Raw genomic sequence first — 13,666 nt, 5'->3', positions numbered from 1 at the left:
CAGACTATAACACAGTTGTTCCAGTYGTTACTTAACAAATACTGTGTGTTGATCATGGCTTATGTGGCTTCTAATAAGCAAGACCTGTATAATCTTGTGTTTTCTTGCATTGTCCTTTTCAATGACAATAAGTGTATAAATCTGGGATTATAAGCAATTCTGTTGTCTATGACTGATTATGACTTGCTGGCTGCTTCTTCAATAGAGACAGGAGGGGTTTTTAGATTTTGTGTCAAAGAGGATTGTGGGGGAGAGGGACATTGACTTGGTCAAGGTTTTAGTTCAGGAGAAAGGAAGATTTGAAATTTTTTCTCTGAGTAATAGAGTGATTTAAGATGTCTGAAGGAAGTGGTGTGATGTGTTCTCCTCCACCCACCATCCTGTACCCAAGCAAGTCATACCCGAAGCTTCAAGGAGATGTGTCCTGTGTGTAGGAACTAGTCACAGTAACTCAGCAGTGAAATACTTGGAGGGTCATGTTGTCCACTTGGTTGATCTTTAACAGCAGGAAGTGGGGAGCAAATGAGGGTCATTTTTTAAAGCTTTGAGGCAGCTATAGCATGACTAATTTCTACTGTGATTCACCTCCCTGATACTACTTGGACTACTTGCCTGAAATGACACATTGCATGAACTTCTTATTACCATAAATAGGGATTTTCCGATGTTTTTTTTTTTCTTTTCAGCACTTCCCTGTTCTCAACCAGTTGTTCACATCTCACATTAGGTTAAAAGACCCTAATCCTAGATAAAAAATGAGTAGTAGTGTGAGAATGAGTAGTCTGACAGGCAGATGTAGTTGCCAAGCCACTGTCCATGATATTTGCGAAGTCATGGCTGTCAGAAGAAGTCCCAGGTAACTGGAAAAAGGGAAACATTGTATTCATCTTTAAAAAGGTGAGAAAGGAGGACCATGAGTCCCACTGGCCTGTCAGCATCACCTCTGTGCCTGGGAAAGAATTTCATGATATAGATCCTCCTAGAAGCTCTGCTAAGGCATGTAAAGGACAGGGAGTTGATCTGACTGMTAGCAGAGCTTTACCAAGGGCAAGTCCTGCCTGATCAGCCTATGGCCTTCTGTGATGGAAGTGACTGCATCCGTGGACAAGGGAAGGGCTACAGATGGTTTTTATCTGGAATTCTGTAGAGCCTTTGACTCGGTCCCCCACAACATCCTTCTAAGTTGGAGAGAGATGGATTTGATGAGTGGACTCTTAGATAGATAAGAAATTGGTGGAACAGTTACATCCAGAGGGTCTGGTCAATGGCTCAGAATCCTAATGAACCTCAATGACAAATGCTGTCCCTCAGGGATCTGTACCGAGACCAGTTTTATTTAGCACTTTCATTAAGGAAAGAATATAGATGAARGAATCGAGTGCAGCCTCAGCAGATTTGCAGATGACACCAAAGAGGGTGGTGTGGCTGACACACCTGAAATATGGGATGCTATCCAGAGGGACCTGGGCAAGCTCAAGCAGTGAGTGCCTGGGAATCTCATGAGGTTTAACAAGACCAAGTGCAAGGTGCTGCACCTGGGTCGGGGCAATCGCTGGTATCAGCACAGGCTGGGGATGAACAGATCAGAGCAGCCYTGACAAGAAGGGCCTGGGGGTGCTGGTGGGTGTGAGGCTGGACAGGAACACTTGGAGCCCAGAGAGTTAAACATGTCCTSGGCTGTATCCAAAGCAGGGTGGACAGCAGGATGAGGGAGGTGATTCTGCCCTTCTACTTCCCGCTGTTGAGACCCCACCTGCAGTGCTGCATCCAGCTCTGGGGCCCTCAGCACAGGAAGGACATGGACCTATTGGAGTGAGTCCAGAGGAGGGTCTCCAAGATGTTTAGAGGGATGGAGCACCTCTCCCATGAGGAATGGCTGAGAGAATTGGGTTTTATCCAGCCTGGAGAAGAGGGATGACCTAATTGTTGCCTTCCAGTACCTGGAGGGAACCTAATAGAAAGATATAGAGAGACTTTTTCAAGGGCATATACTGGTAAGACAAAGGGGAATTGCTTCAAACCAGAAGATTTAGATTAGCTGTTAGAAGAAAATTCTTTACTGTGAGGATGGTGACGCACTGGAGCAGGTTGCYCAGAGAAGCGGTGGGTGCCCCATCCCTGAAAGTGTTCAAGGCCAGGCTAAATGAGGCTTTGAGTAAACTAGTCTAGTGAAAGGTATTCCTGCCTATAGGTTGAAACAAGATGATCTTTAGGGTCCCTTCCACCCCAAAACATTCTGTGACACTGAACTAACTGTGCTAACTATMCTACCTGTCTCCCTTGCCCTTCATCTCAAGTTGTCATTCATATCTGCAGGCATCAACTAAGAAGCCCAAAGTCATAAAAACCTGAAATGAAAAGGTATAGCAACAGAACATGAAGTTCCCGGAATATCAAAAGTTGGAGCAAATTGAATGATTTACCCAAGACTGCCAAATAATTGCATGTTCGTGCTAGGRAAAATTGGCCATTGATGACTAATTAGTGGTTTGTTTATGTGGACTCTGAAAAAAATGTTGCTGACTTTCTTCTTTGACAATGAGTTCATAAGAGGAGTCATCTGATAATGACAAAAGTAAAGTTATTTGTAATTTACAGAACACTTTTATGGTTTCCTTCAACTGAAACAGATATACAGACTAATAATTATTGTACTCAAGAGGTTCACATTAGAAAAATCCACTTGCAAGTTACACACTGAATGGATTGTGTATAGAATTAAATTACTTTAATTTAGTAAGTCAATTTAACTCCTCTTCTTCACAAAACAAAGTGTTATGTCTGTTTTACTCCAATTCATCATAATTTCTGAAACATTACCAGCAATAATTCACAAATTGCTGTAGCTAAATCCCCTGGAGTGCACATAGTCTTTCAAAATACCCATTTGCTTTTGCTGATCTATTTTCCTCTATGCCCCCATCCTACTGCTAAAAATAATTTTGTTAGATGCTGGTTCACAATTCGGGTTCTAAAGAGTGGAATAAAAAATAACAACAAATATTTCATCTATCTTTATATAAATATAGAAATATTTATATACCACATAAACAGACATTATATAAATATATTATAAAAACATATATATTTSAGTTTGTGCCACTTATGTACTTATCTTTCTTTTCCTTTACTTACCTTGTGTTAATAGAAATACCTTTCATTGCTTTTAGTGGCTCTTTCTACTTGATACTGCTCCAGAATCAGAATGGTCTGGGTTGGAAGGGACCCTTAAAGGGCATCTAGTCCAACTCTCTTGCAAAAGGCAGGGGCAACTTCAACTAGACCAGGTTGCTCAGAGCCCCATCAAACSTGACCCTGAATGTGCCCAGGGATGGGACATCTACCACCGCTCCAGGCAACCTGRGCTAGTGTTTCACCACCCTCGTCAAAAAAAAAAATCATCCTTGTGTGTAGTGTGACTCTTCCTTCTTTTAGTTTGAAACCATTGCTCCTCACGTTTATACAAGTCCTATTAAAAAGTCTGTCCCCATGTTTCCTGTAAGTCCCCTTTATGTACTGAAAGACTGTAACAAGGTTTTCCCAGAGCCTTCTCTTCTCCAGGCTGAACAACTCCAACTTTCCCATCCTTTCCTCATAGGATAGGTGCCCCATCCCATTTATAATTTCTGTGATCCTCCTCTGGACCTACTCCAAGAGGTCCATCTTTTATATCATAATTCTGCCAATTGAACTCAAATATCTTCGTGCCATTTCTTCATACTCAGTGGTGCACCCCAATTCCTACTTCTGTTTTTTTTTTTTTTCTCTCAAACTTGCTCTAAGGATATTATCCCATTTCTGCCTATTTTATGTTATTTGACCAGTCCCTGGTCTCTTCTGCTGGGCATCGCTTTCCTTCCTCCTTATCTGACCTTATTCTTCCAGGCTTTGTGAAACAGGATCAAACAAGCTGACAAACCTGCAAGTGTTGAAGGAAGCTCAGTGTGGCAGTTTAGGGGCCGGTGTTTGTGTAGGTAGTGACCTGAAACAAATCCTAAACTGAAATGACCCCGGGTTTCTGATTCCAAGATATGCAGGACAGTTCAAGTCCTGCAATGACAGCCGAGTGACTCAGGCCTRTCTGCACTGTATGACAGGTGCAAGGACAGATTAAATAGCAAGAGACCATCACACGCAGCCACACAACCATGCTATACACCCTGTTAATGGAAATGGGTGCTTTGTGGATGAGACAAGCTGGGTGCACAACTGTTGCAAAAAAAAGCAAGCAAGTCCTTTAGTGTAGTCCCATTTGTCTCTGCCAAAAAAATATGTAGGCCTAGTTGCAGACAGATTTCTTACAATGCAAATTGTAGCAGTGTTCACTGAGACTGAAAAGACCCACCTGGGCTCCACGCTACTACTTGGTGTGAGGTGAAGAGGCTGCTGCTGTCTGTGGCACGGGTTGCTTCCTGTGCCATTGCCAGCCGGCAGCAGTTAACACCTGAGCTGCCCCATGGTTCATGGTGCTGGGGCAAGTCGTGTTTGTCAGCAGTTAAGGCACAAAGGAGTTGGGAAAGAGAAGAACTGTTGTTGAACTCTCCAGTGAGTAATAAAGTTGGCTTGTTTAAACCATGAAAAAGTGATGCTTTCTGAAGCTCAGGGATTCTTGGCTTTATTTTTAATCCAGGAGCAAGAAAATTATTTGGAGCCCATGTACATGGAGAAAGTCTTCTAATTTATTGCCAAAACTTAGGCTTAAATGGGTATAATATAAAAGATGTGGGCATATAGGAGAGAGAAATATTGCCTGAAAATGACTGCAGACTCGTGATACTGAAGGTGTTGCAAAAACTATGCTCAAAAAAAGAGTCACACAGCTGCACTATATCCATATTAAAACTGTCTAAAAGAAATGCCTGTGTGTTCCCGTTTACAACTGCTTTCAGCTTTATGATTGTCTGTACCCCAGATGTTTATTGTAGAGCAACATCTTTTCATTTTTCTCCTCCCTCTATCCAGACATGACCAGTAAGTAATGGGGCGCTATTTGTCTTTTCTCTTCTATACTCTGCATCATGTTTCCTTCAGTTTCCACTTTTTCTCACAGCTTGTAAAGTATTGCATCACATGTTCTTAATAACACAGTGGGCTCTTCCACATCCGTGTTTAAACCTGCCACTGCAGTCCTTTGCTACCACGTTTGTTGAAAAAAATTCTCCAGTTTTACTCCCTGGCTGGTGCAAAGCTATATTTAGGGTACCTGGTGCTGGCAGAAAGGTGAATTGCCTCGATTTCCATTTGGCTACTGAGTCTGTCCTTAGCCAGGCACGAGTGGTCAAAGGACATGAAGGTGGCCCAGAGCCCACCCACTGAGGGCTCTGTAATGTAATGTTGTATCAATTGGACTTTTTGCTGCCTCCTTCACATTCTGCATTCTGGCAAGACTTTTAAACTAAGCAGAAATCATTTTTACAATCATGTTCTCTGTACATAAACATAATTTGATAAAAACGTTTTGAGTTCTTAGAGGAAAAGAARTATTTTCAAAAAACACTGCAACTGTAGAGTACATCTGGTTTTCCTCATACTGAAATTCATCATGACTCACTGGGTAACATTGAAAGAAACTCAGTGCTGCCGCACTATGCCAGAATTATAAAGACAGTTCCGACTTTTCTAAAGTGTCAACAGCTTTTGAATTACTATTTGGCTTCATCGACAGGAGCTGGATGCTGGCTGGACTCTGAGCTGGTAGATATGATGATAAGTTTCAGATTTTAGGCATTTTTAGAGAGTAACTAAGTGTGCCAATCATCCTGTGCAGGTAAACCCTGACATGTAAAAGTCACCAAATTACTATATAGAAATGCTATGAAATCAAACTCAGGCCTGGAGCTCTGTATTAAAAAGGTGGGATGGGTTAAGTAGGTTATCAACCTGCATCAGCAAAGATTCTGTGCACTGCCCTTGTCTGCAGTTGGACGGGATGTGTGATGGCTACGAAGCCTTTGAGAAACAGGATGTTGTTAGAGGAGAGTTAATGGCCCCCAAATAACAATATTTTGGGAAATTTGTACATAACTTCAGTGATTGATTTCTACTGTACATGTCAGCACTGCTAACATTGTCATATTTCTTCTAGGAGAAGGCTATGGCTATCTCCTGGAGGAAACTTCAAACTGAAGCACAGGTGTCTGTGACTGCACAGGGGTTCTTTTAGCAGCTTTTCTCCGGCTGAGCTTGACACAAGAGCTGTAACTGTTGTGACACCCACAGTGGAGAGGGTGAGTCTCTTAAACCCCAAAGGAGCTGCTTGAGGCTGAGGAGAACAGAGTGCTAGACTTGAGCAGCCTTTCACACAAGTTATGCTGGACAGTTGAGTTAAAAGTTTTGAGGGAAATAAAGTTATCTTGGCCTGTTGTTTCATGACTGAGAGTTTCTGAGCCCCCAAGGATAGTTCCAAAAAACCAGGGCTGATGTTCTGTTTGAAAGAAAAAGTAAAGCAATGAATAACACATCYCAATTCTCATTTGTATGTGTTTGCTGTGAATTCTATTGAACTATGCTGGTTGAAGCTAAAACATGAAATTCTTYGTAGGATTGATTGCTTATTTCAGCCAGGCAATTCTTTCCTGGCCTAAAGGGAGTGATTTTCTTTTCAGTTTCTACAGGAATAAAGCCTATCACTATTTTTTTTAAAAGCATGTATTACAAAACTTATTTGACAGTAACATCCTCAAATACTAAAGCTGACAGAAATTGTACTGTAGCACGGTCATGTTTTTGTAAGGGTTTTCTTGGAAGAAATTGTGTATTCCTCAATGGGACAGAAGATGATGACAAAAATGAAAATTAGGATACCAAAGAGGAAAAAACAGCAAGGCGTGTCTTTGGATATGTCTTCTTTTGAATCATAGTAACCGAAGCTGTACAAAGAATACATAAATTGCTAACCTCACAAAAGTATATCCCACAGCCCTGAATTTTCTGAGGAGAGATTGAAAGGAATACAGTCTTGCTGTTCTGCATCATTAGGTGAAACCTCCATCCCCTTCAGACTAGGCACAGTTTGCCCTGCTTTTCTCCAGTGCTGAGCATTTTTGCCCATTTTTGCCCAATATATCATAAGGTAATAAAAAACTRAATGGGATATTTCATTGTTGAGTATTTCATCACTGTGAGCTGGGTCCAGGCTTGTCCTGCTTGAACTGAGTGCTAACCCATTGTCAGCAATGGTTTTTGTGTCTTAAATAGGTATAGCAYAGTATAATATAGTATAGTATAGCAATGGTTTCTATGGGTTTCGCATTATACCAGATTCTTCTGGTGAAAACTTACATTCATATTCAGTGAAGATGAAAAGGAAAGATACAAATGCATAAGCAGTAAATGAGTGTGTTTGGGAGTTGGTGGCAAATAAGGAATATGTAATAGCACATCCTGTAGAACWGAGACCATGGAGATACACTGTACTAGAGTTTTACCATGTCCTTCCAACAGAAGAAGACAGCTTGCTTTCAGGATTGTGCTTACAAGTAACTGTAAGAGAAAATGCTACAATTTTCTTTTTTTTTCAACATGCTGAATTAAGTCCATATTACATGGTATCTTGTATATAAGGGAGAATTTAAGAAATGGAAATTTAAAATCAACAGTTTTGTGCACCTTACATCCTCTAAGGAAGTCTGTGTGGACTGCTGGTTTACCAGAGACATCTTTTCCATCGTAGACAAACCTGATCACTGCTTTTCTTCCTCATCTGGAAACYGGAGATGGTATTTCTTCACATTTTGGGTACCTCAAAGCTAAAACAACAAATGTTTGTAATCTGCTTTCTGATTCTGGATCACATAATTTTCTGGTACTTTTCTGTTACATACTAGGTCTTATGTGAATCATTATTTCCCAGACAGGCTTTTATCTTCTATCAGAGACTGTAAGAAATTTAGGGCTAGGAAAAGGCAGCTTACTGAAAAGGGTACTATGTTTTTAAGTTGTATCCCTTCTAAAGATTTCCTTGTGTTTTATCTTCAGGTTATTAACATCCTGCAGCAAGTCATCACTTCAGCCTAAAGGTTTGTGGAAGAAATAAACTCTACACAAAAACTGAATGTAATTAAGTCCTTTAGGACCCTGATGAGTGATACAGAGGGAGAAGTAGAAGATGGTGAATTTCACAGAGAATGCGACTGACAAGTGCAACATTAATCATGATATCCATGAGGCATTATCCCCTGTGGTGTACATATTTGTGTTTATATTAGGCTTGCCAGCTAACTGCCTGTCACTGTACTATGGGTATTTACAGATCAAAGCTAAAAACGAATTGGGTATCTACCTTTGCAATTTGACTATAGCAGACCTGCTGTACATATTTTCTTTACCTTTTTGGCTTCAGTATGCTTTACAGCATGACAACTGGACCTATGACGAGCTGCTGTGCAARATTTGTGGCATCATCCTGTATGAGAATATCTACATCAGTGTGGGCTTTCTGTGCTGCATCTCCCTGGACCGCTACCTGGCCGTAGTGCACCCTTTTCGCTTTCAGCAGTTTCGGACCATGAAGGCTGCTGCCATCGTGAGCATTGTTATTTGGGCCAAAGAAATAATGACCTGCTGCTTTATCTTTACACACGGGGAGATCAGTATGGATGCTGAGAGCCACTTGGTGTGCTTTGAGCACTATCCCATCAAGAAATGGGAGCACCATGTCAATTATTACCGCTTCTCTGCTGGCTTCCTTTTCCCCCTCTTTCTGCTGGCCTTCTCCTACTGTGGGATTCTACGAGTTGTCCACAAGAGTCCTGGCACTCAAAAGAAGAAGAAAATACAAATTAAAACACTGGTTTCAAGCACTGTTTTCATATTTTTAGTTTGCTTTGGACCATATCACATCCTACTTGTAATTCGTAGCTTATTGGAAAACAACTGCTCATTTGCTGAGAAAATATTTAATGTTTATCATATTTCTCTCCTGTTAACTACTTTTAACTGTGTTGCTGACCCAATATTGTACTGTTTTTCCAGTGAAAGCACTTACCAGAATTTTGTCAAGATGAGAGACTCTTGTCTAACATGTTTAGGGCGTCTGAGTCCTGAGACAAAGGAATCCTATCCACTGAATGCTACGGAAACTCCCAACAGAACACAGCATGAGCAACAGCCGGGGTTATTACAAATGCCATTTGATGGTGCTGGAATGAAGGACTGCTCCACAACTAATGCAGACAGTCTATAGCATCAGTCAAAAAAGGACATTAATCTTAAATCTGCAGCTATGGCCRTGTTTGTGTATCTGTCTGAATTTTCATGTATTACAACAGTGTGACATCCCAAAGGCTTATGAGCAATGCTGTACAGTGAAGTTGTTTCCTGAGATGCTTGGACCCTGGCAATAGTGAGGAAAGAATGCACTAAGACAGTTCAGTTATAATCATGTATCTGTTGTTGTGCTACCACTTAAAACCACTGTTGTCTTGATGACTGCATTGACTGTAATAAGTCACTATTCATGATGTGTAGTTGTGGTGAATTCATCTTTAACTGCTGTTTGCCTCTGTAGCATCTAGAGAAAATAATTCTCTACAACCATCATGTATTGAAAAAGTCAGAGATAGAAAAAATATATATACTTTTAAATAGATTTTTTTTATTCTACTATTTATATATACTACTATTTATTCTACTATTACATATGCTTCTAAAAAGAAAAAAAAAAACCTCAGTTAAATACTTCTGAAACATCTCTGTGAGTCTCTGAAATAACTTCTCCTTCTGCCAGTTTCAAAGCCTGCAGAGACCATGCCAGAACCAGACTCCTAAAACAATCAGTCCAATAGTGCAAGATGTTACAGGAGAACATGCACAMGGAATCCAGCACCTGCTGAGACCTTCAGGCTCTTATGTGCTGTTGAATCTCAGACCGTTAAACTTCATCATAAGGCTTCCAGAAGTACTAGACTAAGCTCCAATGGTTGTCAATAAGTTGGTTTGGTGACTTTAAAGAGAATAAGAGRTTGGTAGTACGTGAGGCACTTTGATCCCATGGGCTTCTCTGAATCACTCTGCTCAAGGACATTCATTTACATCTAAATTCTATTATACCTTGTTAAGGTTTTGATTGTGTCCTTTGCAATTTGTGGATCTTGTGCAGTACCAACCCTGCAGGCAATTAAATGCATGCTTTTGTCAAGGAAACTGTTGAACGAATTCTGTTTAAACTCTGTGTTTGCCCGCAGATAATATAGCTTAGGGTTTGGTCATTGTTCAGTAAATACAGTATCAGAAATACAATCTATGAGTGATCTGTGTGCTGGTTTAGAAAGAAACAAAACACAGGAGTAAGTGGAGAATAATGGCTTTTAATGATGTGGGAATTGTGCTCTATAGTATTGTTCCTACCACCACCTCCTCTCTAGGTTTTTAAGGGTTTCTTTATTACACTAATGAATCCTGTATGATTCTTTTTTTGTGATCTGCTCATCATACCTTGTATCTGTAGTTGTTATACCATGAATATTGCTTTGGCCTTTCACTCCTTTGGTTTCAGACCTTCCTTGAAACACCTCTCTCTCTGCAACCTGGAGCTGACGATTTACAGCAGTATAATCAGTTTTGTTTCTTTGATTTGCTTTTAAGTCAAAAGATTGCTTAGACAGATGGTCTGCTCCTGCTATCTGAAGTATGTCATTGTAACACAGCCTTGCTTGTCATCAGATTCCAAAAGGAATATATTCCAACAGTTTTCTGGAAACCAGAAACTGGAAACACTTGAGAGTGCAATATTGGATATAATTAGTGGATGTGTTTAATAAAGAATATTTTTATAATTTTCTTTCTATATTTTTTTCACTCTATGTTTGAAATAGCTGTATTTTARCTTTGGCCCACAATTTCTATTTGTGAGACTACAGATCCTCTCCTCCCTCCTCTTGCAGGAAGGATTCATGTCTCCGGTCCCAAGAGGGGATTAGGTTTGCTTAGGTTAACATTTGGTTTGTTTAATATTTTTACRTTTCTTTATACTTCGACCACTCAGCTGGATTAATTACCTTACATCTGCATTTTTTTCTCCTGACTATTAGCACTGTTTAGCTTTATTTTCTCCTAATCTTTCATCTCATCTGCTGTCTATTTCAAGGGGGTCATGAGGCAGGGACTCCCTGTACTGCTGAACTGTACATGGTTAAGCACAGAGCCAGCTCCCTGGACTCCCATGACCTGTCAGGCTGCAAGACACACACGTGGTTTGTTCTAGGATGAAGTATTTGATGTCATGTTTATGCGTTGCTTCTTCACAGTTACCCATGTTGTTTAAATTAGACAATTGGAATGCAGAGCATGCTGTACTACATGGAATTGTCATCTGAGGGATTAAGGCTTATTCGAGTTGATACTTTGATGTGGTCAGCTTTGGTCAGCTGCTGCAGCTTAAAATCAGATGGAAACTTGTGTAACACAGCCCAGCATTCTGCCACGGTTCTCAGCACTTAACCTGCTAACCCACAAGAGAAGGGAGGGATTCTTTTTCTTCTTTTTCCTTTTTGTTTCTTGAAGCCAGTATTTTATTAATTCTTTCTCTATTGTAACTGTTCAACTTAGGCTGCAGAACTGTAACCAATGTAGCAGGAAGGTAACTCCCACTCAGAGTTTTCCCTTCTATCTCAGTCAAAGCACAGTCACTCAAGGGTCCTGCTAATGTTGCAAGAGACGTTCTACATATGCTACTGCACTACTGCATAGTGCTTGGGACTGCACATGACAAGTGATTTTAAAAGCATGCAGTGGAGAAAAAGGAATAAATCATTATGTATTTCTTAAAAGAAATCTGACTGTAAAGACTTGTATTTTGGGTGGAAAAAGRAGCAAAAGCTTACTCAACTGAATTTTTTGGACAAAAGTTAGTGCTTGGGAAGAATAATATACATTGCACCTACGAGTGTAATATGTTAGTAGCACAGACTGGATAAAATCRGCTGCTTCTTTGAAAATAATGGCCATTTCAGTTTGAGGGTTCTGTGCAGCTGTGAACACATGCCATCATGCAGGGCTACTGGCTTTGGTAAAAAGTTCAARCATTCATGTGAAATATTTTACTTAACATTTATAGTTTGGAGAGTTTGGAGACTTCTAAAGGAGATATTTTCTAATTGTGAAACTTCAAAGAACTTTTCTAGAACATCCTTCAAGAAGGTTTTACATAAAATGAATAAAAAAAAATGACTGATCTATAAGAGAAACATTGGGACCTTTGGTGAATCTGAACGTCTAGTAGCAAGTCTGTCTGGCATTACAATTTCTTTCTGCCATGTGTTCAACTGTTTTATGTTTTAAAGGCTCTGTATCCTCAGGGACTTTAGCAGATTATTGTTCAAAATATGGTGGTGTTTGTGGTATGAAATTATTTTTCTCATTCTTAAAAAGCGAAGCTTTTATCTTGCATCGAAGAGGAAAAATAAAGCTCACCTGCCCGGAAGGAAAAGAGATACAAGGTGTTGCTGGCTGYTGGAAGTCCAATTAAATGTAACTTCCAATTTACAACAGGTAAAGCATCAGTGTTCGAGAGGTGCAGTGTCAAATACCCCTGTCCTCTCTGCTGTGATGGCTGACAGCCAGCAGAACTTCAGTCCTGACATTCACCTGGAGTTAAGGTAAAATCACAGCTTTAAATGATGAGAGGCACAATTCACAGCCATTTGTTGTGTACTGCTTTAGTGTAAGTAATCCTATGGGATACAATTTAACATCACTTCTCTTGGGCTCACTGGGAGCTGAATTTCTATAATAGGAATTAATAKAAATGTTAATTCACATAATGTTATTCATACTGAATGCAAATGTTCATTCAATTCTAATCGTTCTTTCATTTATAATAATTAATTTTAGTCATTATTAATGTATTTAATTAATTTATTCCTAACAACAGAATACTCTGAAAAGTTTACAACATTTCTCTATTACCCCRAAAGTGGCAAAATACTAATAAGACAGAGGTCAGTGGCATAGCCTACCCTTCACCTGGAAGGTCTGCAACACTGCCCTAATTTTCATTAGCTCAGTTGAAATTTTCTGTCCTCACAGTTTTAGAGGGGCTACAGGAAATGGGCAATGGAGCTCTCACTACTGTAACACTTAGTTTTGTTTTGAGCTTCCCCTCTCTACTGTAGCTGTTTTCCTCACCACAAGTATTTTTAAATCCAAGTTGCTATGAGAGTTACTTCCTGTTGCAGATATGAGGTTAGTAAAACAAGAACAGCAGTGCAATAATATTTCATTGTAATTGCATGCTTTCTTTGTAAAAGCCAGATCACCTCTTATTATATAATATCATTTAATATTCATGCTCCACTATAAAATTACAGACAGGTAGACCAAGTCATTGTGATGATATATCCTCTTCTTGCTTCACAGAGATGTTGTAAGRGTAACAATGAAAGGCTGTATGTGGTCAAGACACCAGAGATCAAAAGCCATCTTTTTCTGATCTTYTACACTTTGTGAGAGTCTCGAGAATAAGGAAATGACATGGGACAACTCTTGATGCAGAAATCATGAAGGGTAATCAGTGCTGTGCTTCTTGCAGCAGCTTTTCAATCATAAGCGAATGGGTGTTGTAGAAGGGCAGCCCATCCACTTCCATCTCTAGACTGGCAGTTTTGCCACTGCGGACCCCGAGCTGCACAAGTGTTTTCAGAAGCTTTTCTTCCTTAAAAAAACAAAG

At 40.0% G+C, this 13,666-nt stretch overlaps 2 protein-coding genes across 10 annotated transcripts in view; one reads left to right on the top strand and one right to left on the bottom strand.

Annotated features, from left to right (window-relative positions):
* The first annotated feature begins 5,955 nt into the window (after positions 1–5,955).
* GPR68 (G protein-coupled receptor 68) lies at positions 5,956–9,587 on the top strand. Its single transcript, XM_057370600.1, has 2 exons — positions 5,956–6,227; positions 7,978–9,587. Exon 2 carries the CDS (start codon positions 8,108–8,110, stop codon positions 9,182–9,184), a length of 1,077 nt encoding a protein of 358 aa, XP_057226583.1. The 5' UTR covers positions 5,956–6,227; positions 7,978–8,107; the 3' UTR covers positions 9,185–9,587.
* Positions 9,588–12,708: 3,121 nt separating this feature from the next.
* The window catches only part of DGLUCY (D-glutamate cyclase), a 48,512-nt gene continuing 47,554 nt past the window's right edge, over positions 12,709–13,666 (bottom strand). For all 9 annotated transcript variants that reach the window (XM_057370594.1, XM_057370596.1, XM_057370592.1 and 6 more), the window contains one exon: positions 12,709–13,651. In XM_057370594.1, coding sequence (XP_057226577.1) covers positions 13,508–13,651 — 144 coding nt within the window. In that variant the 3' untranslated portion in view covers positions 12,709–13,507. The remainder of the gene's footprint in view (positions 13,652–13,666) is intronic.

The sequence above is a fragment of the Malurus melanocephalus genome, unplaced genomic scaffold, assembly GCF_030028575.1.
Source record: "Malurus melanocephalus ecotype Western Australia unplaced genomic scaffold, MMel_1.1 scaffold_129, whole genome shotgun sequence".
In the NCBI taxonomy this organism is placed as follows: domain Eukaryota; kingdom Metazoa; phylum Chordata; class Aves; order Passeriformes; family Maluridae; genus Malurus; species Malurus melanocephalus.
This window is presented reverse-complemented; position numbering and strand designations above follow the sequence as displayed.